The 24,490-nt window shown below is 51.7% G+C and overlaps 1 protein-coding gene across 11 annotated transcripts in view; it reads left to right on the top strand.

Annotated features, from left to right (window-relative positions):
- The window catches only part of CLEC16A (C-type lectin domain containing 16A), a 36,034-nt gene that overhangs the window by 3,980 nt on the left and 7,564 nt on the right, over window positions 1-24,490 (top strand). For 3 of the 11 annotated variants that reach the window (XM_087912779.1, XM_087912776.1, XM_087912782.1), the window contains 17 exons: window positions 112-217; window positions 1,881-2,004; window positions 2,104-2,278; window positions 3,212-3,265; window positions 3,946-4,059; window positions 6,667-6,880; window positions 7,357-7,465; window positions 7,726-7,826; window positions 9,425-9,547; window positions 10,175-10,284; window positions 10,779-10,823; window positions 11,646-11,696; window positions 12,215-12,343; window positions 15,427-15,547; window positions 17,585-17,736; window positions 18,668-18,872; window positions 19,177-19,341. In XM_087912779.1, the coding sequence (XP_087768905.1) occupies window positions 112-217; window positions 1,881-2,004; window positions 2,104-2,278; window positions 3,212-3,265; window positions 3,946-4,059; window positions 6,667-6,880; window positions 7,357-7,465; window positions 7,726-7,826; window positions 9,425-9,547; window positions 10,175-10,284; window positions 10,779-10,823; window positions 11,646-11,696; window positions 12,215-12,343; window positions 15,427-15,547; window positions 17,585-17,736; window positions 18,668-18,872; window positions 19,177-19,341 (2,098 nt within the window). Of the gene's footprint in view, window positions 1-111; window positions 224-1,471; window positions 1,596-1,880; window positions 2,005-2,103; window positions 2,279-3,211; window positions 3,266-3,945; window positions 4,060-6,666; window positions 6,881-7,356; window positions 7,466-7,725; window positions 7,827-9,424; window positions 9,548-10,174; window positions 10,285-10,778; window positions 10,824-11,645; window positions 11,697-12,214; window positions 12,344-15,426; window positions 15,548-17,584; window positions 17,737-18,667; window positions 18,873-19,176; window positions 19,342-19,481; window positions 19,622-21,179; window positions 21,404-24,490 lie in introns of those variants that run through there. The other 8 variants (XM_087912780.1, XM_087912775.1, XM_087912778.1 and 5 more) reach the window with 6 other exon arrangements.

Below are 24,490 nucleotides of genomic sequence, written 5' to 3'. Positions count from 1 at the left end.
GCCTGTACTGACCGAGGCCCCAGGTTGCCCTTCAACAGTCCAGCGTCTGACGGGGCAGGACAAAAGGGCACCCAGGGCATAAGCCATATTCTTTGCCGTCTTCCTCCTCAGCATACCAACGATTTTGCCTTGTACACCGAGGCCATCAAATTCTTCAACCACCCAGAGAGCATGGTCAGAATTGCCGTGAGAACCATCACGTTAAACGTCTACAAAGGTAAGCGTCTTCTTGGGTGGTTTCAGCACCACACGTGCCTTAACAGGAAGGAGCCGGGGCTTCCGGCAGTCCCAGATTTATCGGGTGAAAGTTAGACGGGGCAGATCCCGATTTGACCTAGTGGATCACGTGAGACACTCTTCTCGGAACCAGTGTTTTAAGCCAGGGCTGTCCTCTCCGGCAGGAGGAAGCGGTAGAAGGAGCTGGGGAAGGCCAGAAGAGAATACTCAGGGAATGGCCGCTGGAGGGCGCTCTTGGCGTGAGGTTTTGCAAAGTGAGAATCTCCGCGTTGCTTGATCAGGACCCAGAACAGCTTCCTGAAATATTTATTAGAACTTTTGACACACACACACCCCCTTCTGTCCTCTCTCTCTCATGCACTCTTGTTCATGAGTGAAGAAAATGACAGCTGAAAGCTAGAACTCAGCCAGATGTTTTCCACTGAAAGGACATAGAGGCAATGCGTCTCTCCGTTTTGCCCTAGGAATCAGGCATTCGAGGTAGCGTCAAGCATCCAGATAGTATCCATGATATCAATCACTCCAAGATGTTCTCTCTCCAATTGATTTAGTAAGGAACAGGTCTGGCACGTTCCAAAGCAGTTTCCCGAGTGAAAGCTTTTTCCCCGTGTTACACAGAATCCACCTTCTCTCCTCTCTTCCCTCCTCCCACTTCTACACTTCATAAATCACGAGAACCAATTAACTGCAACTGCAAATTCTTAATAGGACACACAGAATAACCTTGAACTTTTCAACTCCTCTAACTCTCAAAAAAAAATACGTGGCAGCTGAATTTCAAAGCTGACAGGTAGTTTTTAAGGTAGAGGTAGATTCTGGGCTGGCTTCTATGCTCATTTAAAGCTAGCACCCAGAATCTGTGGAATCCAGCAACAGAGGAGAGGGAGGGCCATCGGATTTGCCCATCTCTCGTGTAAAAAAAACTCCCATAAATTGACTCGAGCCACTTCCAAAGAGTGGTTTTGTTCACACACTCTAGACATGGTACTCAAACATAGATGGAATTTTATTTCTGTCCTCAGCTATGGACTTCTAGACAGTCTGAATGATCAGAGTCTTAATTATTTATAGAAAAAAAAAAAGCTGGATATAAATCAATAAAATTAAGATAATAATGGATAGTCCCTGCCCTGGGATGTGCAGTTGAGGGGAGGCCCCCCTCCCCCGGTGGCTGGCCTTGGGACAGGGGTCTCTGAGGGCTGCCTGCTTGTTTCTAACTGCTCTCTTCTAGCCTAGATGCTTGCTGCTTTAGCCACTGACCTCCTTGGAGCTCCTAACCCTGTTAACCGCGCTGTCTTTCTTGTCTCTCCTCGTCCTCTCTGCACTGGTGCATCCCGTCTCCCTTAAAACAGTGTCATGTAAGTCTGCTGGCGGATTTTCCCGCCTGGTGCTGTTGCCCAGTTCCCTAGACCGCAAGCGGGGGCCATTCTCGGCGACGGCAGAGTCCAGCCGCTTTCAGCCTAATTTTTATCATTCGATTCATCTCTTGAAGGGGATGTTGACCTCTCCTGAAAACTGCCATAGAAATAGAATTGATTTTGGCCCATGCTGCCGAAAGCGAGTTAGAGGAAGGGATCCTCTCTTAAATTAGCATTGGGGGAAGAAATACATCAGCAGTGATCACCTTCATTGTTTGCCTTCAGTGAACAACCAGCCGATGCTGCACTATATTCGAGACAAGACGGCCGTCCCTTACTTCTCCAACCTCGTCTGGTTCATCGGCAGCCACGTGATAGAGCTGGACAACTGCGTCCAAACAGATGAGGAGTGAGCCTTTCTTCTTCACCCAGCGCCCTCTCTCTGGGGTCCGGGCTGGCGGTGGTGGCGGCGGCGGCTGCATATTTAGTCTGCTCCCTTTTTTGGCAGGCATAGAAATCGGGGCAAGCTGAGCGACCTTGTAGCCGAGCACCTGGATCACCTCCATTACCTGAACGACATCCTAATTATCAACTGTGAATTCTTAAACGATGTATTGACGGACCACCTGCTGAACAGCCTCTTCCTGCCTCTCTACGTCTACTCCTTGGTCAATCAGGAGAAGGTGAGGGGGCGGGGGGCTTCCTTGCTCGAGGTGGCTTTACAGGAACCTGGCTGCCTTGCGACATCTCTCTGAAACCGTGCAACCGCAGGGAGCCTCTCCGTTGAGCCATAGAAGCAAACTTGCACTACCCCATTGAAATAACGATCGCTTCTGTCGTTGACCGTGCGCAGTTCACCCCGGGAGGGAGGGAACCGCTCCGCTTCACGGAGGCTCCCTCCCTCTCTCTCACCACTGTTCTTCCAGGGCCAAAAGCGAGGGAGAGCGGGAGGTCGTGACAGCGCAGCCGGCATCCTCATTGGACCGTCAGTTCAGTTGAAAGAGGGACAAAGGGCAGCTACCTCCTTTCATAACAGAAATTTCTAAACCCCTCTTGATGTCATAATGCGCATGAATCATCCTGTGGCTTGCCTTGGCTAATCACCCTCTGGGCAGCCGCAGAAGTTACTTCGTGGGCTCTGAGTAAAGCTTTTTGCCTTTTCCTCCCAGCTTGATTGTTGGAGGCTTTCCCTCCTTGCAGGCCCTGTCCCGGGGGAGGGGGCGCAGGGGCACAAGCACGAAAGGAGGCCGCCTGCGTTCATGAGCAGCATGCGCCTGTCTCCCTTGCATTGACACCTGGCTGCTTCTCCAAGAAAAAGCAGAGCCCAGGAAGGGAGCTCCCTCCACGGCCTCTGGGGGCTCAGGCACTCTCGCTCTTAGAGAAGGGGATGACTGGGTCCAAATTCCCATGGTTTCCCCAAACGGTCGAGTGATGCTTCTGTTTTAGAAAGAGGGAAGCAGTGGGGAGAATATGGCAGACGTTTCCCCCGATCTCTTGGGCCTGTTTTGGAGAGCGTTTTTTGCGTGCCATTCAAAAATAAAAATGAATGCGGTCGGTTAATACATGCATTAACTTTTCCAGTGTTAAAGGCTGTTTCTTAATTGTTTCCTCCTTAGACTGGAGAACGGCCAAGAATAAGTCTCCAGGTCTCTCTCTATCTCTTGTCACAAGTAAGTGCAAACGATCCAGTTGACTGATTCTCGAGCAGCATTTCTCAAACTCAGCAATTTTTTAAATGGGCGGACTTCAGCTCCCAGAATTCCCCCCAGCCAGCATGGGATTCTGGGAGTTGGAAGTCCACCCATCTTAAAAGTTGCCGAGGTTTGAGCAACTCTGCTCTAGATTTTATTAAGAATTTGATAGAGGGCCACGTCGATTTTTTAACAATGATGTAGCAACTTGTGTTGAAACTGGCCCTGCCAGGGGGCAGGAGGTGTTGATCATTTTCAAGAGCGATTTGGGGAGACGGGACTGTAAAGGACCAGGGTTAGAAGTGGGCTTGCTAAAAGAGTCAAGGCAAATAGGCAGGATGTGGTGTTTAATGATAGGTGGGCTGGGGTTGAGAACTCCTGATTAGCTACAGCTGGCTTTACAAACCACATTCCCTGTTGTGGAAAACTGGGTGCCCTTCAGCATGATGTCAGGAAGCAGTTGAATGTGAGATATTTCCCCTTCTTAGTCCTCCTCCCTCCCACGCGCCGAAGGAAACATCTCCCCGTGAAAGCAGCCTAAAGTAATTTCCCTTGTACCATAGCAGAGGGGAAAGTAGCAGGATAAATGGGAAGTTCATCTGGGTCCCCTCTCTGAGCCTCCTCCCCCAACAGTTTTCGCTCCTCTGCCTCTCCCACAGGTTTTCCTAATCATCCATTACGCCCCCTTGGTGAATTCGTTGGCCGAGGTCATTCTGAACGGAGACCCCGCGGTGTTTTCCCCCAAAGTGGAGCAGGACGTCCAGAAAAGCTCTGTGAGTAGAACGAATGTCTGTCAGCTCTCACGCACCTTCTTGGTTCGCTTGGCAGAAGACCGGGGCTGTGGCGTGATCTGCCTGGCATCGAAGGGGTTCGTGGGTGTCCTTGGTGGGGTTTTTTTTTCTTAAATCAGGCCCGATCTCGCATGCAAGCTGAAAGATAAAAAGCGCCATGGCGCATGGAAATGATCTCGTCTTTGTAGCACACAGACTCATTCTGGGCTTTTGCCCGCGTTTCTCTTCAGCGGGTTCTGTTACTGGGAAATCTGCGGTTAGAAGCTTGTCACCTTTTTTTCTGCTCTAGCAGTTTGACTTCCACCGAACGTCTTTTGCAGAATTACTCGGTCTTGTGCGTGTGTGTGTGTTTTTTTAAGTCTGTGAGAGGGTGAATTACTCGCAGCGGGTTGTAACAAGAGTGGATGTTATTTTAGTGGTTTTTCTAGGTAAATTTAATCCCTCAAAAGGCAGACATGTTGAAGAGCTAATCTGGGCATTTTTGCTTTATCCTTTACTGTACCCAGCAACCGGGGTTTACATTCTCGTAGCATGTATTAAGTAAGATGGGGGTGTTTTCCTAAAGCTTTGGAAACAGATCTGGACTAGGACAGTTATTGGAAATCTGTAAGTGGCAGAAATTTGATCCAGCTCAGTTTGAGCAGACCTGATACTGCCCTGAAACAAGCCCAGGTGGGTCAGATCTCCTGCGACTCCCAAAAGGTAGCTGGCCTCGTGTTCCCCCGATAAGAGAAACTTCTTGAGGGAAGGCGGGAGAAGGACTGGCAAGTGGAGGGGGCCTTGATGACTGCCCTATAAGCAGCGGGGGGAGGGTGTATTATAATGCTGGTGGGTTTAAAGAAGCCCCTCCCCCATTTGCCCAGTGGGGGGGAGGAGGGAACAAACCAGAGACGGAAGGAGGAGACAGCAGCCTCGATGGCAGCAGGGCTGGTGGTGCAGCAGAGCAGGAGGAACACGGGAAGTTTAAAGGACCATGTTGCTTCTTGGGAGAATCCCTGCCCACTTCCTCCAAGCAGCTCCGATGGCCACCGTGGCTTTGATTTTGGTTGCCCTTACAGATGGCACCGCAGGACACACTGCTGTTGGTAGGCGGGTTTTAGGCTCAAGCTGTGCCATCTTTAGATGAAGTGGGGGTAGGAAGTCGTCGGGAAAACCTTGATTTCCCTGAGCAGCTGGGAAAATTGAGTCGGCAGTTTGCCCCCCACTCTACCTTCACATCTCTTGGTGAGCTGGGTGATCAGCCCCCACGCCTGACGCACTCGTGTCGAAATCTGAGTGGTCTGGAGGAAGGCGCTTCTCTTGCTATGAGGCAGATCTCAGATCCGAGAAGCCGCCTGTGTTTCCAGCCAGCAGTGGGAAGTGCCAGAGGAGGGTGGGGGTCTCCTCCTCCTCGCCGTCTGGGGCCACTGAGTCACGCGTCTTCGCCTGACACCCACCCAAGGCGCCTCAAAGTCACACTCGGCCTTCGCTTGGCCTTCTTTGAACTGGTTTTGCTCTGCTTCCTGCCCCAGTCGGATGTGGCTGGTTCCTGCCGCTCTGCGCCTGGTCTTAACCTACTTTCGCTCCTTCCTGCAACCCCGAGGGGGGGCTGGAAAGGTCGGGCTTCTCAAGCAGGTGCTGCAGCCTACACTGAAATGTGTCCAGTAGGCGGGTAAGCAGCCTGGCCCAAGGAGACCAGCGGGGACAAACGTTTGGTCTCTGCGTGATTTGCTTCTTAATCTCAGCTGAAAGACTCTGCTGAGCTCAGGAGAGTTAGGAAGCAGGTGGCTGTGTCCCCGTGAATAACTGCACCCCCGAACTGAACAAAGATCCAGCTCAGGGGATCTTTAAAACCCAACAGACAGAAACCTTTTCCTAGGCTGAGAGCTTTTCCAACTGTGATATCTATCGGCCTTCTTTCTTCTTTGGACTGTGGGCTTTCAATTGCACGAAAGATTGGAGACTTCCCGGATTGTACCCTTGAATCTGCTTTAGTGTCTGTCAGAAATCTGTGGGGCAAGAATTAAGCCAGCCCGAGCCCTCATTGACCACTCACATTTACAAGCAAGAAAGTGCCATTCGTACTTAGAATTGTGGCTCGGTCGGGGATTGATTGGATTTCCATGAAACCGAAGAAATACCATAGTGAGGTGGGGCTTGGCTCCTGTTGAACAAGATTCTTGACATGGAATAAAATGGTGCAGGTTTGTAGGAGTCAGTGAGTCAGCCGTCTGTAGTGGTCCTTGCAAGGCAAGGCTTTTCTTCGAGGCTCTTGTGGGTTTACAGCCCTCCGGGGTAATCCTAAAAGCTTCCAAACAGAGGACCGTGACACGTCCCCCTGCCTCCATGAGAGATGGGGTGGCCCCTTAAAGGCTGTGGTGTAAGAGCACAGAGTTGCTGGCCTCCTTTGTCCTGTCCCGTTCTTGCCACATGCTACGGGCGAGGAATCGGCCACCAAGAGGTTGTGTTTGGGGAACCGAAAGGCTGCTTGGCATTTCCTTTTTTTTCGGGGTGAACTCCTGGCTTTTCTCCATTTGAATCTTGGCCTGTTCCTTTGGTTAGGAAGGTCGTGGAGCATCTGACTTCCTTCTGTTTATGTGGCTGTTTTAGGTCAAGGCGGGCATCAGGTGCTTCATTAAACCTTCCGAGACCCTGGAGCGCTCGCTAGAAATTAATAAACAGAAGGGGAGAAAGAGGCTGCAGAAGAGGCCCAACTATAAAAACGTTGGGGAGGAGGAGGAGGAGGAGGAGAGGGGCCCGGAAGACACCCCGGAAGGCACCGAGAGCCCCTCCAAGGGCCTCAAGCCCAGTGGGGAGAGTGAAGGTGAGAGGGGCCCCGCCTGCCCGTTCCTGCCCTCCTGGGCCTGGGGAGTTGGCGTCAGGGTGGCTGGACAGCCGAGTGCAGCTCCCCTCTTCTTTTCCTGCTCCTGAGTCTCCAGGCTGTCTTGGCCGGCCTTGCCCGCCCACTGCCCTTCTCCCAGGGCCTGCAGCTGCCCTGTGGGGAGTCTCCTGGGCCAAAGTGGGGCTCCCCTCCCGCTGCAGAGTGCCTGGAGAGGAGGCTGGCTTCAGCCCTTCCTGGCCTGCTGGTCTTGATCGCTTCAGTCAGATTCCTGGGCTTACAAGTCAGCAGATTCCTCCTTCACAATCGGGGCCCCAGGACCCTCCCTGCGGGATTCCTTTGGCCAGATCCCCAGGACCTCTTCCCTTTGGCCAGAATCCCAGCCACCCCTGGGCAACGTCTGCTTGCCTCTGTCTAGTCAGATAAACCCGTCTCTAAAATGTCTCTCTGTCTCTTTTCAGAAATCGAGATGGTGATCATGGAGCGTTGCAAACTCATTTCTGCCACAGAGCAAAACATAACCGACGAGGAGAAGAGCGCAGCTGCCTCCGCAATGTGCAGCTGGAACAGGTAGGCGAGACGTCTGGCCAGGCTCTCCCCCTGCCTCTCTTCTGCGATGGGATCCTCAGCTGGGATCCACACTAACCCAGCAAGGCCAAGGCCCCCCCCTCCCCTGGTGGATTTCTCCAGGGACCCTTTGGATCATTATAACTCAGGCCCCCGTAGGGAAATATGGCACTATCGGGCATGCGAATAAAAGGCAGAATCCTCAGAAATGGGGTTTTTTGTTTTTTTTAATTAAAAAAAAAATCCTCTTTTTTTCTCCCCAGGCCATTTCTGGAGATGGTGTATAATGCCCTGGAGTGTGCCGATTTTGACTACTACGCTCTTTTTGTGTTGTGTCTCCTGTACGCCATGTCCCACAACAAAGGCAAGTCTCCGTGAGGGGGACCAAGGGCTGCTGCTCTGACCCCTTTGGCCAGCCAAGGCCCCCTTCCCTCCCTGGTTTGGTCCACCTGGGTCCCTAATTTGCATCAGCAAAAGAAGTGAGATTTTTGGAGGGGAAGCGGTGGGTGTTTGAGCCGCACTTCTTCTCGGGCGAATCATTGAAAGTCTGCCATCCACCACGGGACAGAAAGCTCAACCCGCCCCCGCCCCCCGTGACCACTCGTTCCTCTCCCTGGTTTCTCCTTCCCTAAGATGCAGCGCTTCCACAGAATCGGTCCCTGGGGCCCAAACGTTTGGCGACACTCCTGAGGTGGAGTTCCCGAATTGGTTAAATGCAAGTCAGAAATGGAAATTCTCATGGAAATTCAGGGCCACCGAGTTCAGGGCTGGTTGATAGGAAGTGCAAACTATTCTGTGCGCATCACAAAAGGGTGTCCCCTTTGTGTAGAACCACAGCGTCGGAGGGCTGTCCTTGACGCTCGGCAAAAGGTCACTACTGACACAAGCGTCGTTGAATGAGGCTGACCTGTTTCAAAGCCACCTTTCCTGAGGAAGAAGCTCGCTGCGCTACAAGAACAGCTTGCTGTGTTAATGTGGCTTTAAATAGCTCGTCTGCTCCAACCAGCGTCAGTTAACTGATCTTCTCAGTTCCTCAGCTCATGCATACAAACACCTGTAGCTTTTCTTGGTCTTGGCCGTCGCTCTCAACCCGCAACTGCAGGGGACCTTCGTTTCATTTCACGTCCTGGCAACGGGACGGATACCGTTGCCGGTCTGTAGCTTTCTCTGCCTTCTCCTCTGCCTTTCGATGCCCCGCGGGGCTTCCTCTTCCCAAGGGAAGAGGAGGCAAAAGAGGCGCCGATGGTGACCCAGCTGTGCTGCTGAGCTTCTGGTGCCAATGCTAAACACCACGAGGGGCAGCTTTTGGCTTGGACTGCAGGCACTGGAGGCCTCCGTGGGTGACCTGGGCTAGCCCTGCTCTTGGATCCGCATCGTCTTTGCCCATCAGAGAGTCTGGTGAGAGCGCACTTTGTATGAAGGAAGGAAGAAGCACACCCGGAGGAAGTTTGAAGCGGTTCTCAAGACGTTGGGTTAGGCTTTATCAGCCTTCCCCCCCTTTAGCCCAAGGATCAAAAGCACCAAGTGGTGCCCTTTACATTGTCAGGCACAGGAAGGGAGGCGGAGCGGCTGCTTGAGGGGAAGGACCACGTGGTCCCAAGACTTTCAGGTGCTTGTCAAGGCCATATGAGTTGGAGGGAAGCTAAACACGAATTCAGTTGATAGGAGGGAGGGAGGGAGGGAGGGAGGGAGGCGGGTCGGTTCGCATTGTGGGAATGGGGCTCTACTCTATCACCCTCTTTATGAGCAGCCCAGAGTTGGCTTAAAGTTGGGTGACACCCAAATCTAAATAAATAAATCCTCACCTCCGAAGCTTTCCACATTTTTGTGGGGGCGGCTTTGAGGAATTGTACTGCAAGCTGAGCTGCCTTTTGTTTCTTGGATTGTTGGTTCCTCGGAATTCCTTTGCTAAACAAAGGTCGACTTGGAACTGCAACATTCGGTTTTCCTGTTTCTCCCAAGGAATCAAGCCAATCACCCTGGAGAGGATTCAGCTCTCGGCCCAGGACGCCGAGGAGAAGAACTCCTACAACCCCGGCCTGGCAGAGAGGCTCATCAGGATCATGAGCTACGCTGCTCAGCCAGGTAGAGGGTTTACCGTGGACCACCTTCGCTTTCCAGCAGTCCGTCTGGGAATGGGGCAGCTGTGTGTGGTCTAAAACAAGTTTCTGAAAGAGGAGGAAACACGCAGCTTTCCTCCCAAGAGCCATTTTTGTCAGTGAAAGCAGAAACCAGCAAGCAGCTGTTTAAAGACCCCGGGAAGAGTTAACCTTCTTTGGCAGGCAGCCGTTCCAAGCCAAGAGTCTCTTCCAGGACAGAGAACAGACCCGGTTTTTGATGGGAGCTCATAAAAGGTGGACCCGCCTGTCCAGAGCTTCTCTCCACCATCAGCAAAGAGAAAGGCTGCTATCGCCCCCTTGGACTAGTAAAAAAAAAATCAAAAATAGCCCACACAAACCAGTTTGGCAGAGGACTGAATCATTCTGTTCCTTTTCTGCCTATGAGTACAATTCTGGCTTCTTAATGCCTGCTAGAATTTCCATCCACTTTCCTGTAATGTTCCTATCTTCCGGGGCAGAAAGCATCTGGCTGTTGGGGTGGGACAGGTGTGAACTGAAACTGGATTTGCTGGGGGTGGGGGGAGTGTCAACAATTCAATAACTGACTCTTCTCCTGCCCTATTTTCTCTTTCCCCCCCCCCTCCCCCCACAGATGGCAAAATCCGCCTGGCCACCTTGGAGCTTGGCTGCCTCCTCTTGAAGCAGCTGGTGTTCAACAAACACGGCAGCATTATCAAAGATGTGCACCTTGCTTGTTTGGAAGTGAGTCTTTTATTTAGAAGAAGAAGAAGAAGAAAACACGGCCTCCCAGGGGTGGTTTGTCCTGTTGGGCGGATCTCTCTTCCGAAGTAAATGGTCGAAACGCGGGAGACCATTTCCCCCTTGGGCGGCTGGAGCCGGTCCCTGCTTTTCCCAGCAAGCGCAACGGTTCGCGGGACTCCGAGGCTCCTCTCTGTGAAGCTGCTTCTCTCCCTCGGCGGCTGAGTCCAGCCCCACCACCACCACCCCGCCTTGGCCCTGCGACCTGAGCGCCTTTGGACTTGCGCCCCTGGCCAGCAGCAGTTCCCTCTTCTCTCGCTTCCGCCCAGGCTCTGTGCTCCTTATTAGGGAGGGCCAGGCTTTCCTTTCTTAATCATTTTCAGAGAGCAAATAGTCCCTGTTGCGGAGGGGAGATCGTGCGGGGAGGCGGCCTGTTACTTCTGGGGTCCTCAGCCTGTTGTGTCCTGAACTCTGAGGGTTTTTCCTCTCTGTTTAAGGGGGCAAGAGAAGAAAGCGTTCACCTGGTGCGGCGTTTTTACAAGGTAACCTCCCGCCCTTTAACTCCCTCAAACCGAATTCTGGAGACACCCAAGAGAGCTGGGCGTGACTGCTCAGTTTCCAGAGAAGCTCTTGCAACCGGACGCCCGGCATTTGATCATTTCTCTCCTGCTCGACAGAACTTTTTAACAAAAATGTCCCGGGTTCTGATCAGTTGTGGCCTCTGAGCCACTTCAGGTTCTGAATGTTCCTGCCTTGAATGATTCCTCATAAAGGTGGCGTGGAGCAAACACAGTTTCCAAGCTGGCAGATTAGCTAGATGGAATAATTATCTGGCCATTATTGAAAGGGACCCCTCCGTGGGGCTGGTCTGACAGAGGCTGGTGGATCATCATTTTAAAGGTTTAAATAGTTGTGCAGGAAGGCTGTCTGGCTGTCAGGTGTCCCCGCATGTCTACAACTGATTCAATCGAGGGCTTTAGATACTGTTGGTAGCGAATCGGTGTCAGAAACGTGTTGGTGTCGTGTAAAGCTGCTGAATTGGTCTTTCACTCGCAGGAAACAAAGGACCAGGAACATGAGAGAAACACTTCAAAAGCAGTGGCATCATTAAGCACGTGCCCTCTGTTACTGGCAGGGCAAATTAGGGAGGAATAACCTTTCCTCCTGATAAATATTTCTTTAAATAGAAGAAGTAAATTGGTCTTGGGAGTTGCACTCATTCCTGTGTGGGGCAGAAGTAGATTTTCAAGAAAGTGGGATAATGGAAAGGAAGGTTGATTTAAGCTCCTCACTAAAGAAGAAACATTCCCACGCTAAAAATGCCCAGGCAGAGAAAAAAATGAAACCCTTTACTTTCTTTAAAGGGAGAAGAAATTTTTCTGGACATGTTTGAAGATGAATATAGAACTATGACCGTAAGTAATAAACAAATTGCCAGAGAGATAAAAAAAACTGGCAAAGTGGATCATGGTTGCAAACATTTAAAAAAGTTTTGTTTAAAAGCACTATTGTTATTAGCCTTTTATCAGTCACCTTTTGAGAAAAGGGAAGGAAGTATTGAAGAAGGCCCATAAAATAGGCAAAATATCAATTAAAGATGAATACGCTGCATAAATGGAGCAGTTGAGCAGGGAGACAGCTGGGTGTGTTGGCAGAGCTGGAGAAGGGGTGAATCTGAGCTGGGGAAAGGGTGACCCTCCCTGTTCCACCCCAGTAGCTCTCGTGGGGGGCGGGGGGAGGCCCCAAACCCTGAGGGCGGATTAAAGAGAGCCTCTCTTTAAGGGTGGATTCTTGGCCACATCCTGAGAGACCGGACCCTTCTGTGGGAAGGGCTGCCTTAGTCTTGTTGTGATCTCCTCCTCCGAGGAAGAGGAGGAGGAGGTAAGATGGACGGGTTTGGGCGTGAAGTTGAGTGTCGCGTTTCCTCTTCCAGCTGAAGCCCATGAACGTGGAATACTTGATGATGGACGCTTCCATTCTGCTGCCGCCCACGGGAACCCCTCTTACGGGAATTGACTTCGTGAAGAGGCTCCCCTGTGGCGACGTGGAGAGAACCCGGAGGGTGAGTGCGCCTTCCTTGAGGCTTTGCCCTTCAGGCCTCGGTGTTCAGGGGACACGGGGGGTCCCCTGCCTTCTCCTGGAGCCCCTGCTCAGCTTGGGGGAGGCTCGCCTGGATCTCTCCTAGTTGGCCCCTCTGGACCCCCTGCTCGTGCCCTCCGATTGACGTGACTCTGCCACTGTGGGGACTTGCAGCGATTGTGCCAGCAGCTCCCTTCCTGCCTTCTCTCCCTCAAAGGAAACCTGCTCGGACCCTGATCTCCATGAACTTTTGCAAAGGATGATGGGAAAGGAGAGAGTCATGAGGGGAGGGCAGAGAGATCGAAGCAGTCAGAGTCAGGGAGGGGGGATTATGTTCGCCCCCCACGTGTGGTTCAGGCTAGGGAAGTGCGCAGCCACCTCTGTCTGCATGTGGAGCATGACAAAAGTGTTGAAGCGTGTCAAGCCCTGTTGCAACGAAAGGAGCTTCTGAGAAAGGCCTGCGTCACAGACTCCGTAATCGGCTTGCTGTAAAGAAAACAAATGCCCCCCCCCCTCCCCCCCCGCCTCCACTGCCGGGTTAGAGGGGTTCTGGGGTCCCCAGGCTCTCCTTCCTGTAAAGCTGCCAATGAGAAGCTGCATGGCTGCCCTGGCGGAATTCCTGCCAGACGGTCCCTTTTCTGTTCTCCTGCCGTCCTGCGTGCAAGTGCCCAATCGGATTGCTGGGCTGATCAAAGCTGGGGGGCTCTGCTCTCCGCTACTCTGAGTGGGCTGTGCCTGGGGAGGCAGGAGGTGGGAAGCCAGAGAAGAGCGGAGAACGTGAAGAAAAGATTTCTTGGAAATCCCAGCTACCAGGCTGGGCTCTGAATAGTTCTCTCTATGCCGCTCTTATCGCCACCTTATCTCTTATCTTGTTTTTCACTCTGCAGGCTTCTGGGAAAGCAGAGGAGCCTTTTTCCTAGAATAAAAGAGACTCTCTTTTTTTTTTAAGGGGTTTCTGAAGGGGTCATGAAGAAAAGCCACATTATCAATCTACTTGTAATGAATCTTGGATCGTTTAGTCTTGAACAATTAAACACATAAACAGATAATCAGAGTTGGAAGGGCCTCCCAAGCGGGAGACCCCACACCATTTCTGACAGATGGCAGCCCAGTCTCTTCTTGAAAGCTTCCAGGGATGAAGCTCCCACAACTTCTGAGGGCAACTTCTGTTCCATTGGTTGATTGTTCTCACTGTCAGAAAGTTTCTCCTTATTCCCAGGTTGAATCTCTCCTTGTTCAGCTTCCATCCATTATTCCTTGTCTGGCCTACAGGCGCTTTAGAAAATAACTTGACCCCTTCCTCCTCCCTGTGGCAGCCCCTAAAGAAAGGTTAATGTTCCTATTTTTGATAATAGTTGGAGCAAGACTTTTAGGTCTTAAAAGTCTCCATTCTCAGAGATTTTAGATCTTCTCTCCAGAATTACAAGGTGGTGATAGTCTTTGTACGCAGATTTTGTCCTTACAAACAAAGGTTGCATTCTAAAGCATGTAAATAAGGTACATTAAAAAATTGTCTCTTTCTGTAGGAAGCCACAAACCACATCCCTTTGCAAACTCTTGGTTGAGCCTTGAGTAACTACTTGATTTTTGCCAGCATACCTAAAAATGACCCAAGTGACATTTTCAGGCTGAATTCACAAAACCCACCAAATCCTTGAATAAATAAGATACAATTGCTGTGGCAATTTTACATCCTTTGCCCGACAATTAAATCCACCTGCGATCAAATGGGATGTTTAATGTATTCTGTCACCCAGTTTATTAAGCCATGAAGGCCCCTCGTCTAGCGAAGGTTAATCATTCTGGCTTTGATAGTTGCTGTTTCCTGCATTTTTTGGCTGCCTTTGAAAAGGCCGCAGAGATGAGAACTGATTGAAAAAGAAATTGCCAAGCCAGCAAGTTCTGAACTGTAGTGCTGGCTTCCTGTTTGATTTGGGACCCATTCATGATGTTGACCAGGGAAGACCTCGGTGGTTTCGTTCCCCCACTTACCCACCATTTTAAGATCCCATCAAGGGCCGTGTTTGAAAAAATCCAGGTGCAACTGCCTAGGATAGGCTTCTTGGTGTCTCTCTCACACCTGTTACAGATGTTTCCAGTTGCATACGTGCATACAGAGAGACACCCCTACAGCCCCTAGCAGCTCCTAGGAGAGGCTTCATCTGGCACCTTCAAGGGCAACGTTAGGTAGCCTACCCAGCCTTGCACCTTCCAACGTCCTGGTGGAATCCTCCTTATCTTCCCAGGAGCCCAAACTGGGCTCAGGAAAAGAAAATTCAAGACTACATATTGTTTTTTCTTTTCTTTTTTTCAAAAGCTAATGTTTCAAAACCCATTTCAATTATCACTTTTACTGATAAGGACTAGTTGTTTTTATCTAGCAGCAAATTCACAATGGCTTTGGGAGTTAATGATTTGCCAAACGGGCCGGGCTTATAGTAAATTGTTTCCCCCGTTCTTTGTCATCTGTTCGATCATACTATGGAAGTGGAAAGCAGTGGCAGCCATTTGCAGGGTTGATGTTTTTTTCTGGGTTTTTATATTTTTGTCTTCTCAGAAAATGGGCACAGCACATGCAGAGTAAAGTGCCTTTCCCCTCCCCATCAATCACCCGACAGCTGACCTGGTTCCCAGCCAGCCTAGCCTGTGAATGCAGTTCTTTTGACCAACTGGCCAAGGATGGTGACATTTGGAGCCACCGTCCCCTGAAGGGTGGGGAATGCTGGTGTGGAGCAGTGGAGCTGGCTCTTCCCATCCAGCCCTGGGGAGATGATTAAAGAAGCCTGCGGTTCTTGGACCAAAGAACTATGGGCTGGATTTCTAGCTGTTCCTAATTTCGCCCCCATGCTACCATCTCTTGAACTGCTCCTGTGTACCTTTATGGCAGGCTACTCAAAACCCTTTAAAAAATCCAAGGGGAAATGAATTGGCTGGCCATGAAAAGCTGGCCTTTTCTCTTTTTTACACAGAATATTCAGGGCAGCTGCTTTAAAAGGCTGTTTTATGTTTTCTTGTCATCGCGTATCCCGCTTGAACTTCTTCATGGTTGCCTCTTTGTGCCTTCAGGCCATCCGAGTGTTCTTCATGCTGCGCTCTCTGTCCCTGCACCTTCAGGATGAGCCAGAGACTCAGTTGCCTCTGACGAGGGAGGAAGACTTAATTAAGACAGACGACGTCCTTGATCTGAGTGAGTAGCCCCCCAGGAGAGAAGCCAGCCGGGAGCTCAGCTCCCTGGAGAAAAGGAAAAGGAAAGGCGATCGTTCTCCATCATTGTTTTGGTTCCTCCTGCTTTCAAGTTCTCTGCTTTCAGAATGCTTGCACACACACACACACACACACACACACACACACACACACCATGCTTGATTGACGGCCTCCTTCAGTGCACAGTGTGGTCTTAGTAGGTTGGGAGGGAAAAAGATTTCGGGCGATCTTCATCATTCTATATGGTAACCATTGTTACAGATCATAGGTATGCAGCATCCGGAGGACCAGCTGAGCTGAAAGAAGGCCATTTCGTCCCTGCAAGTGCCATTGTGTGGCTTTGTGTGTGTGTCTCCTAATCTCCTCCTCCCCTTTTGTCTGGGAGAGGTGAATCACTTGTCACAGTAACACTAACTGGAAATCCCAAAATAGCCCCTTGATGTTCTGGTAATAACTCTTTATTGTGACGATAAAGAGGGTGTGCTAGGAAATGCACTGCCCTCGCGTCCCTTTGGGTACATACGGCTCCTGTGAAGAGAAAAATGTCAGTCATATTTATGGTAGTAATCATAAAAGAATTTATTTTACTGTAAAGGGTATTTTAGGAAGTTGAACTCTGCATTGTTTGACCTGGTGGCCCTAACGAAGTGAGCAGGAAAGCCCAGATGATTTCAAGCAGCCATTCAGTCCTCTTCTTCCTGCTGCCGCCGAGGACTTCCTCACCCAAAGTCCAGAGAAAAGGCCCTTCCTGTTGCCATCTGGACTCTGGGTCAGTGGCAGAGATTCAGGGAAAACCGCTCCTGGACAAGCAGTGGCTGGGAGAGGAGAGGGGAGGGCCAGACCCAATTGACGCGGGTCTCTCCTCTTCCGGTCACCCTGCTCAGCAGTCCCACTGCAAAGGGGTGGGGGACATGATGGACATAAGGGGAAGGGGAGCCCCTGGGAAGGGGAAGGCCAGGGGGCCTTCGGGCCAGATGGTGCTCTCTGCCCCTGTGCTAGGACAGGAGGAGGCTGCTCTGCGGTCCCTTCTTGCCTTCCCCCTGGGAGCTTCTGGACTCTCGGGAAAAGGCTTCCCCGAGCAGAAATTAAACACGCTTGCAGACTAACTGGGTATAATGACAACTTACCTGTCAACTCTTTTATATGGATGTGCTTGAAACAAATCAAATTACAACATTCCTGCTGGCTTTCAAAACGGAATATTATTGCTTCTTGTATATTGATTTTTCTATTAGTACCTGCTTTGCCCTCCCTCTCCCTCTCTCTGTTTTTTAATTTTCAGTAATGCTCATTGATGTGGTTTTAATGTCTATTCCTGTAACCCTGACTCCGTTTCATAGAACAATCACCATTGCGCTTGGGTGCATTAAAGCGCATTTTGCAATTCAGTTCCCAACATTCTGATCGCAGTTATTGCCGTGATTAAATACTAGTTCGGCTATTTTTCCTGGAAGCCAAATTCTGTTCTGTGGAGATTAGTTGTCTTTGGCCTCAATGAGACCAGCTGTTGGTCCGTCCGTTCTGCCTGTGTGGAGTGAGAGACTGACCCCCGGCACTCAGTGGGCCAGCCAGGCGGTTCCAGCCGGGCGCCAGGCAGGAGCTGCAGCGATGGTGATTCTTCCCCATCTCAGCCGCCGAGTGCAACCCCAAACTTTCCTTCCGCACCTGCCAAATGTTTGTCCTGGCACTTTGCTCTGGGGGATAACCGTGAACTTTAAAAGAGGCACGCTGACATGCCCTCGCACCCAACCCGCGTTTAGTCCTCTTCTGCCGAGGGGGAGGACAAAGGATAATCAACGCTGGGCAAAGTAGACGCCGGTGGGCAGCACAGAGAGGTCCTCATTCCAGCCTGTCTTCGGGGTGTCAGACGTGGGTCCTTTCTGGGATAAAAAGTCCCGGGCCAAGGGGTGAACCTCCCAATGAAAATGGTTGGAGAGAATGCAGCTCAGGAGTTCTCTTTCGGGGGAAAGCCACTGGATCCCCTCGGTAAGGGCTCTCCTTCCTGCTCTTCTTCCTTCAGATAACAGTGATTTGATTGCCTGCACCGTGATCACCAAGGACAGCGGTCAGGTCCAGAGGTTTCTGGCGGTGGATATTTACCAGATGAGTTTGGTGGAGCCAGATGTTGGGCGCTTAGGCTGGGGAGTCGTTAAATTTGCTGGCCTTCTGCAGGTGAGCCTAAAGTTTGAGGATGCTTCTGGTTTTGAGCAGCCTAGAGCAGGGGTCTCCACCCTCGGCCACTTTAAGACATGTGGATTCAACTCCCAGAATTCTGGGAGTTGATGTCCACAAGTCTTAAAGCGGCCGAGGTTGGAGACCCCTGGCCTAAAGGACAGCACAGGTGTCGGCATGTCCTGGCAAACGGACCCTGCAGCCCTGTTGCAACAAAGCCTTCCTTGGCCACTGGTGGCGAGCAGCTCGCCCCCCTCCCCCAAGTGGAGAGGGTTCGTCTCCTGCCCAGAAAAGCCCCCGAACTCCTTGGGGGGTCCCGAGGCGGAAGGTGCGGAGACGACTCCTGGGTTTGTCAGATGAGAGGGGCAACTGGGGTGTTTCCAGAGCAGGGATCGGTAGCCGTTTTCTATTTCACCCTCTCGAAGCCAGGTGCCTTACCTTTTTCTGGCCCAACGCACCTGGGTGGCTGCTGGTGCACACGGTTCCCTGCAAGAGGAGACTTGCCAGTATTTGTTTCCCGTTTATTGACACCGTATTTGGGGTTCATCATTTGCCGTAATTGACTGGCTCCACCCAACATGGGGAGTCAGCTCAAGGAAAGATCTAGCAGCTGCCTGGGCAGAATCCCTGGCGCTCAATTTGTATTCATCGTGGTGGTTTCGTGTCTTATGCAAATCCAGCCCCTTCACTTAGCAAACCTGTTCTGTGTATCATGCAAGCAGAAGAAGTGACTCCCGAAGCTAGGCTAGCGGGTTGTGTGAATGCCGTCAGTGGGACGCCCCCTTGCTTAGAGAGCAGAGCGGGCCGCTTTGGCGGCAGTGAGAAAGGCTGCCTTGTCTTTTGCAAAGGTAACTCGGGTGCCCGGGCCAGATCTTGGCTCTCAGCTCTGGTCTCTGCTGACCCCCTGCGTTTCCTTCCTTGCCCCTTCCAGGACATGCAGGTGACTGGAGTGGAAGACGATAGCCGGGCCCTGAATATCGTCATACACAAGCCGGCTTCCAGCCCGCATTCCAAGCCCTTCCCCATCCTTCAGGCCACCTTCGTTTTTTCAGATCACATCCGCTGTATCATTGCGAAGCAGCGCCTGGCCAAGGGAAGGATCCAGGCCCGGCGGATGAAAATGCAAAGAATAGCAGGTACCGGCCTGGTCCCCTCGTTGCTCTCGGGGTCCCACTGGGCTTCTTCCCCTCTTGCAAACAGGGCACATCAGTCGGAAGCCCTTCTTGGTTCTCACTTTCCTTTTCCGGGCTAGTCTAGAGAGAGCCGTTGTGGAGACCCAGCTCCCAGGTGATAGTAAACCAGCCAGGGAGGAGCACTTACCTGCAAAGGGAAGAGAACTTAAGGCCTTCCAGGCAAGGGACCGGGGTCCCTGCATGCTCGTGCAGTCTCGGCTTTCTTGGCTTCTTAGCCAAACCGTAACATGTGTCTTCTTGAACCCAGCGCTTCTGGACCTGCCCGTCCAGCCAGCCAATGAAGTGATGGGCTTTGGACACAGCTCAGCCGCCACCTCACACCTGCCATTCCGGTTTTATGAGCAAGCCCGACGGAGCAGCTGTGACCCAACTGTGCAGCGCTCAGTGTTTGCCTCGGTTGACAAAGTCCCAGGTAAGCTCCCTCCGCCTCCTCCCCCCCAGGTGCATCTTAGGTAAGACGCCACGGTGAGGTTACCGCATTGTGGCAGAGGAAGGTGTGACCTGGTGTTCTTTGGCATTCTCTTTCTGCGATAATATTTGTGTTATTTTTAGATGCATCTTCGTTTAAAAATCTTCACTTTGCCACCCTGTAGCAAGAATGCTGCCAGGGTAACATGAGAAGAAAAATCAGAATCCAAAAACACAATAAATGAAATGAGTTAAAATGCAAAAATAAAAAAGTAACCTTTTTTAAAAAGAATAATTAAAACTTGATAGTGCTGTTTACATACAAACCAAAAGAAACGCTTTGAGGAACTGTCCTGGTGGGCACTTGGGGGGGGGTGGCGTGCGGGTGGGGAGACTCTTGAGGGCTTATAGCAACCTGGCATCTCCCCAGCAAGATTTTTTAAATGCTCCAGATATGTGCCAATGTTGCCTTGTTGTTTCTCTAAAGAAGTATTTATCGGAGTCTGCTTGGGAGGGAGCCTAGTTGGGAGAGACTTAAAAGTGTGTGAGAAGAACCCCGTGGGTAGCAGCTGTTGCGTTCAGATTATTCAATATCCTTTGTGGTCCTTCATTTCTGGTTCTGTTTTATATATCTATATACGCAGGAGCCTTTAAGCCTGGTGCTTCTATTTGCAGTTGACTGTGTTGTGTTTGTTACGTCTCTGGCTTGCGAATCCCGTAGAAGTTGTCTCCTGAAACTCTCTGCTTTTGTTGATTAAAACAGATTAAACTCAAAACCTGTTTAAAATCTTCAACTTAATAAAGATAGGAAACCATGCTGTTTAAATCATTAATTTAAATCAAATTTCCTTTTGTCACCTATGCTTACTGCCTAAAGATACTTACTGCTCCTGTGAATACTGAATATTTTAAAACCGATTTTTTATAAGCATTCATTCAAGGTAGGTGTGATTCTCTTTCTTACGCTGTGTGGTTGTGAAAAGAGATCCTATAATGTTAGGAAGTGATATTTTAAAGAATGAAACGACCCAAATTGATGGACCAAAGCAAAACCTTGATAGTTCCAGAGTATATTAAATACATTTCTTTTGATATTGCCTAGACTAACCTAAAAAAAAACCCTTTAGCAGTGCAGTGCGGCTAGGAAACCCGGCCCAGAAAAGGAGCCAGGAGGGACGTGCTGGAAAGGAGGCAGGCAGGACCTGCGTGGAACTCAGGTGGAAGCCCCGTCGGCGCTTACTGGGGAAGGGCTGGGCGGCCTTTCCAGCAGGTGGCCTCCAGATGCGCTGGAGCTGCAGTTCCAGAATTAGGTCTGTGGGAGGCTGAGACAAACACAGCTGCTGCTTGTTTGTGGGCAGGAGTGCCGGTCTTTGCGCAAGGGACGGGAATTGCGTCAGTTGTGTCGCACCGTGCGGTGGCCACGGTTGGAGGGAGATGCTCGTACCAGCGATGCATCTGGCACGCTTAGGCGCCAGGAAGCTGGACTGACCGAAAGTGGAGGACAGCTGAGCCATGGTCTCGCGCAGAGAAGGCCGTTAAGCCATCGCCTCCCGTGGCTTCTGCACTGGAAAAGCCCACTGGAGCTGCTCCCTGCAGGCCCCAGTTGTGAAGGAGGGTGCAGCCCCCTCCCCCGATTTCTTGGTCCAGGGAGCCGCCTGGGTGAGCCTGGCCGTCCTGGGTCAGAAGCCTTTCGTCGCCCTTCCGCAGCCGCAGCTCATTCGAGGCTGCAGTGAGGCCTCCTGGCCCCGCCCGGCATGGCTTTGGCCCCAGCCGGAGCCGGTGTGGCTAAAGGGCCGTCCTGGGCAGGTCCATTACATGAGAGCCACTCTCTTTTGCAAGCAGGGGCGCAGAGGAAGAGACTCCTCAGAAGGGACCCCACTCCTCATCGCTGCCACTGCCGCCGCCACCACTTCCAGTTCCTTTGCTTGAGGAAGAAGCGATAGGCGAGAGAAGCCGGCTGTGGTTGGGGATGGAGGCTGCCGAATAGGAAGAAAAATAATGTGGCTCCCACGGACTACTGGGGGGAAGACGTGGCACGGAAGCGTGGAACACTAAAGACAGCCGAGAATCTGTCCCCGTCTGGCCTTCCGTGATGGGGGTGGGTGGGGGGCTGAGGAAGCTGTGGACGGGGCCCCCTCCGTCCAGCTGGTCTAGAGCAGGATTGGCAGGTGGCCACGGCCGAAGGGGAAGCTCTGAGGCCTTTGGGGGCCTTGGTGTCGATCCCGGGGGCCTTGACCCAGAACCGTCTCCTTGGACCATTTCATAAGGGTGGGGGGGGGAGTTTCCCCCAGTTCTGCCTTCGAAATCCTTTTAGCTGGAAGGCTGACGCCACCACAAGTTACGGTAGCCAAGTTTACAGCAATGCAACAGAGGATTTCAGGGGAAGGAGAAAAGACGCCTTTTTAAGGTAAACAAGTGGCTGCAGTCAGCTTTTCTTTTCCCCTTGCAGACAGGAAGGGCCTTTTTGGACCAGCAGCCCGAGGATGATGTGTCCTTCCATAGAAGTTGTAAATGACATAATCCATCTGATAGGATTGTGAGAAGGGCCTTCGTGCTGACTGGCCTCCCGGTAGCCAAATGAGCCCTTCTAAAGAAGAAGGAAAGGGGGTAAGGTTTAGCTCAGGGTGAGATAAGCCCAGGTGTCCTGTTCCGTAATTTGCATTGCAAAGCAGGGAATTTCACAACATTCTGCTTTATGGCACTGCTGGTGATTTTGGATTATGGTCGCTGAGCCACAGGCCCCTTTCCCATAAACCCCGTGAAAGAGTCCTGAACCGTAGCCCCGCACTGGGTCACCCTGCCTCAGAGGCAAAGGCCGGCTCCATTCTCCTGGCAAGCCCGGGACACAGGCTGTCCCCAGGGCTGTGGGGAAGAGTGGGGAAAGTTTAGGGCTGGGGGGTTTTGTAACCCTGTTGGGGAGGCTGTTGTGATGCAAAGCCAGCACCATGCCCCGGTGCACAGGCGAGTTGAGCCCTGGGTGTTTCTGTGGTTTTCCCTGGAGGGGCAGGGTGTTAAGGTGTCGTCGTCTTTTTCCTTTTAACTGTTGTCGCCTGTTGCACAGTAGAGCTTAGGGCGGACTATCATGTCATCTTTGTTGCTTGGAAATTGAATCACCACAATTCATGTAGAGCAGAAGAAAAGGTGGGGTGTGTGTGTGTGTGTGTGTGTGTGTGTGCATCTCTTAAAATTCTCCATGCAGCCACGGATCCCTGATTTTCTCCTGTGTTGAACTGGGGGGGACGGGGGGGGGGGGCTGTTTCAAGTTCAGCCACCCGGTGATTCCTGAATCCAAATAATCTCTGGAGGGGAGCGAGGGACCCCTCGATTCAGAGGACCATAAGGAGGTCGGGTCACGCCTTGTGGAAAGGGTTGGTCCCCTTGACTTGCCCCGCCAATTTCCTTTCGGACTCTCTCCTCGTTTTTTAAAAAATAAAACTCTCTTTATTTCTGGAGTCAAATATCACAGGGTTGGGTTTTTTCTGCTCTTCCTGAAAATGGCCACTCCCTTCGGCCCCTCTGAGGTCCTCTGGCTTTAAATTACCTAGAGGAGATGAGAAGTGATGGGTCTGAAAACTTTTGTCCTAAATAAGAAAATAATTTTGTCACCTGGCTTTTCATGACCTGGTGATCCAGATGTAGCTATGTTTGTCTTCTCACGATCTACTTGTAATAATGAATACCAACCATTTCCGCTTAACACTGCTTAACGTTTTCTGAAAACACACTTTCTTCTGAACCTTGAGATTTTATTGACTTCCGGCACTTGAATGACATGTCTGTTCCTAGAAATTGGCCGCCTGATACGGTGATCTTCCTGAAAGGGGGTGGGGGGAGGGGTGGCAGAAGACTTTCTTTGGCAAATGCCTTCATTCTGCCGGTGCCATGGACAGCTGGTTTTTAGACCGTGGAGCATCCCCAAGGTCTACCTACACAACAGGTTTATCGACTTCTGCGAAGCTGTGGTTTTCAGAAGTATTGTATCTTCTGGCAGACATGGGTGCTGTTTCCTGCTGCTGGTTTTGTTAGAAAAGAGCCTTTTTCATAGATTCCTTATCTCTTCCGTTGAAGGTGGCAAGCTAAACATGATCCCATTCTCAGATCTCTGTCGGGGATTCAGCTGGAGATCTGGTTCCGAGAGGTGCCGGGGCCTTGCCAAGCAGCCTGCTCCCTTCTCCTCTCCCAGCTGCTGCCAGGGTCCCCTTGTTTGCGGCGCATGTAACCCGGAGTGAGCTCTAGTTACGCAAGGATTTCAAGGAGCTCAGCCTGGTTCCAGCCAGCATTTGGGCAGAGGGCAAATGGTTGGGAGCCAGGCAGCGTAGACATTTGACGCGTAAACTCTGCACCGTTGCTGAGCCTCCAAAGCAAGACCCCCAACGTCCCCACAGAGGCGCCAGCTAGAGGCCGGCAGGCAGGAGTTGGAGATTGCACCCTGTGGGCCTCTGCGTCGCCCCGGAGGACGGCAAACAAAGCTGCCATCTTTTGGGTGGCACGGGTGACGTGGAGCCCTTCCAGGGCGTCCCTTCAGGTGACAGGGCGGAGGCCAAGGCAGCGAGCGTGGAGACAAAGCAGGACAGGGAGGGCTCCCAGTTGGGAGGGCTCCCAGAAGTCCTGTCCCCGGGAGGGTCTTGAAAGCTGCGGACCCCCGTTGCTGGGAAGGCAGGGCCATCGGCTCTTCCAGGCCAGCGGAGGGAGGACTATAAACAGGGCAAGTGGAGGAAGTTGGGAGTGAGTCACCCGCGTAGATGAAACCCTGTGCCAAGAGTGGAGCTCTCCCACTCGATCCCAGCCTTCCCCTTACGAGGAAGTTCTGAAAAGGCTCCTCTTAGCGGAACAGCCTTGGGCAATCGAGGAATATCTCGGCCTCTTCCCTCCCCCGCCCCCACCCCTTTCCAGAAAGACCTGTCAATCAGTGGATGCATCGCTCGTCCCTGGAGTCTCTTGCCTCCGAGGGAGCAGCTGCTCCTTTGGAGAGCAGCCTTCAGGAGACCCCCCCCCGCTAGCTCTTGATGGAAATGAATATGCGGCACTGTTGGGGGGGGGGGTTTCGATGTGTGACAAGACAGAGAGGGGTAGGGGGCTCGGGCAGAGACCCCGGGGAAGGCTGGGTGTGCGGCATAGGCAGTTTTGAGCTTGGAGCCCTGTTTCTCCACCCA

The sequence above is a fragment of the Pseudonaja textilis genome, chromosome 14, assembly GCF_049901715.1.
Source record: "Pseudonaja textilis isolate UNSWEBS1 chromosome 14, rPseTex1.2, whole genome shotgun sequence".
NCBI lineage: Eukaryota > Metazoa > Chordata > Lepidosauria > Squamata > Elapidae > Pseudonaja > Pseudonaja textilis.
The sequence above is the reverse complement of the archived record's forward strand: the minus strand, read 5'-3'. Positions and strand labels throughout refer to the sequence as shown.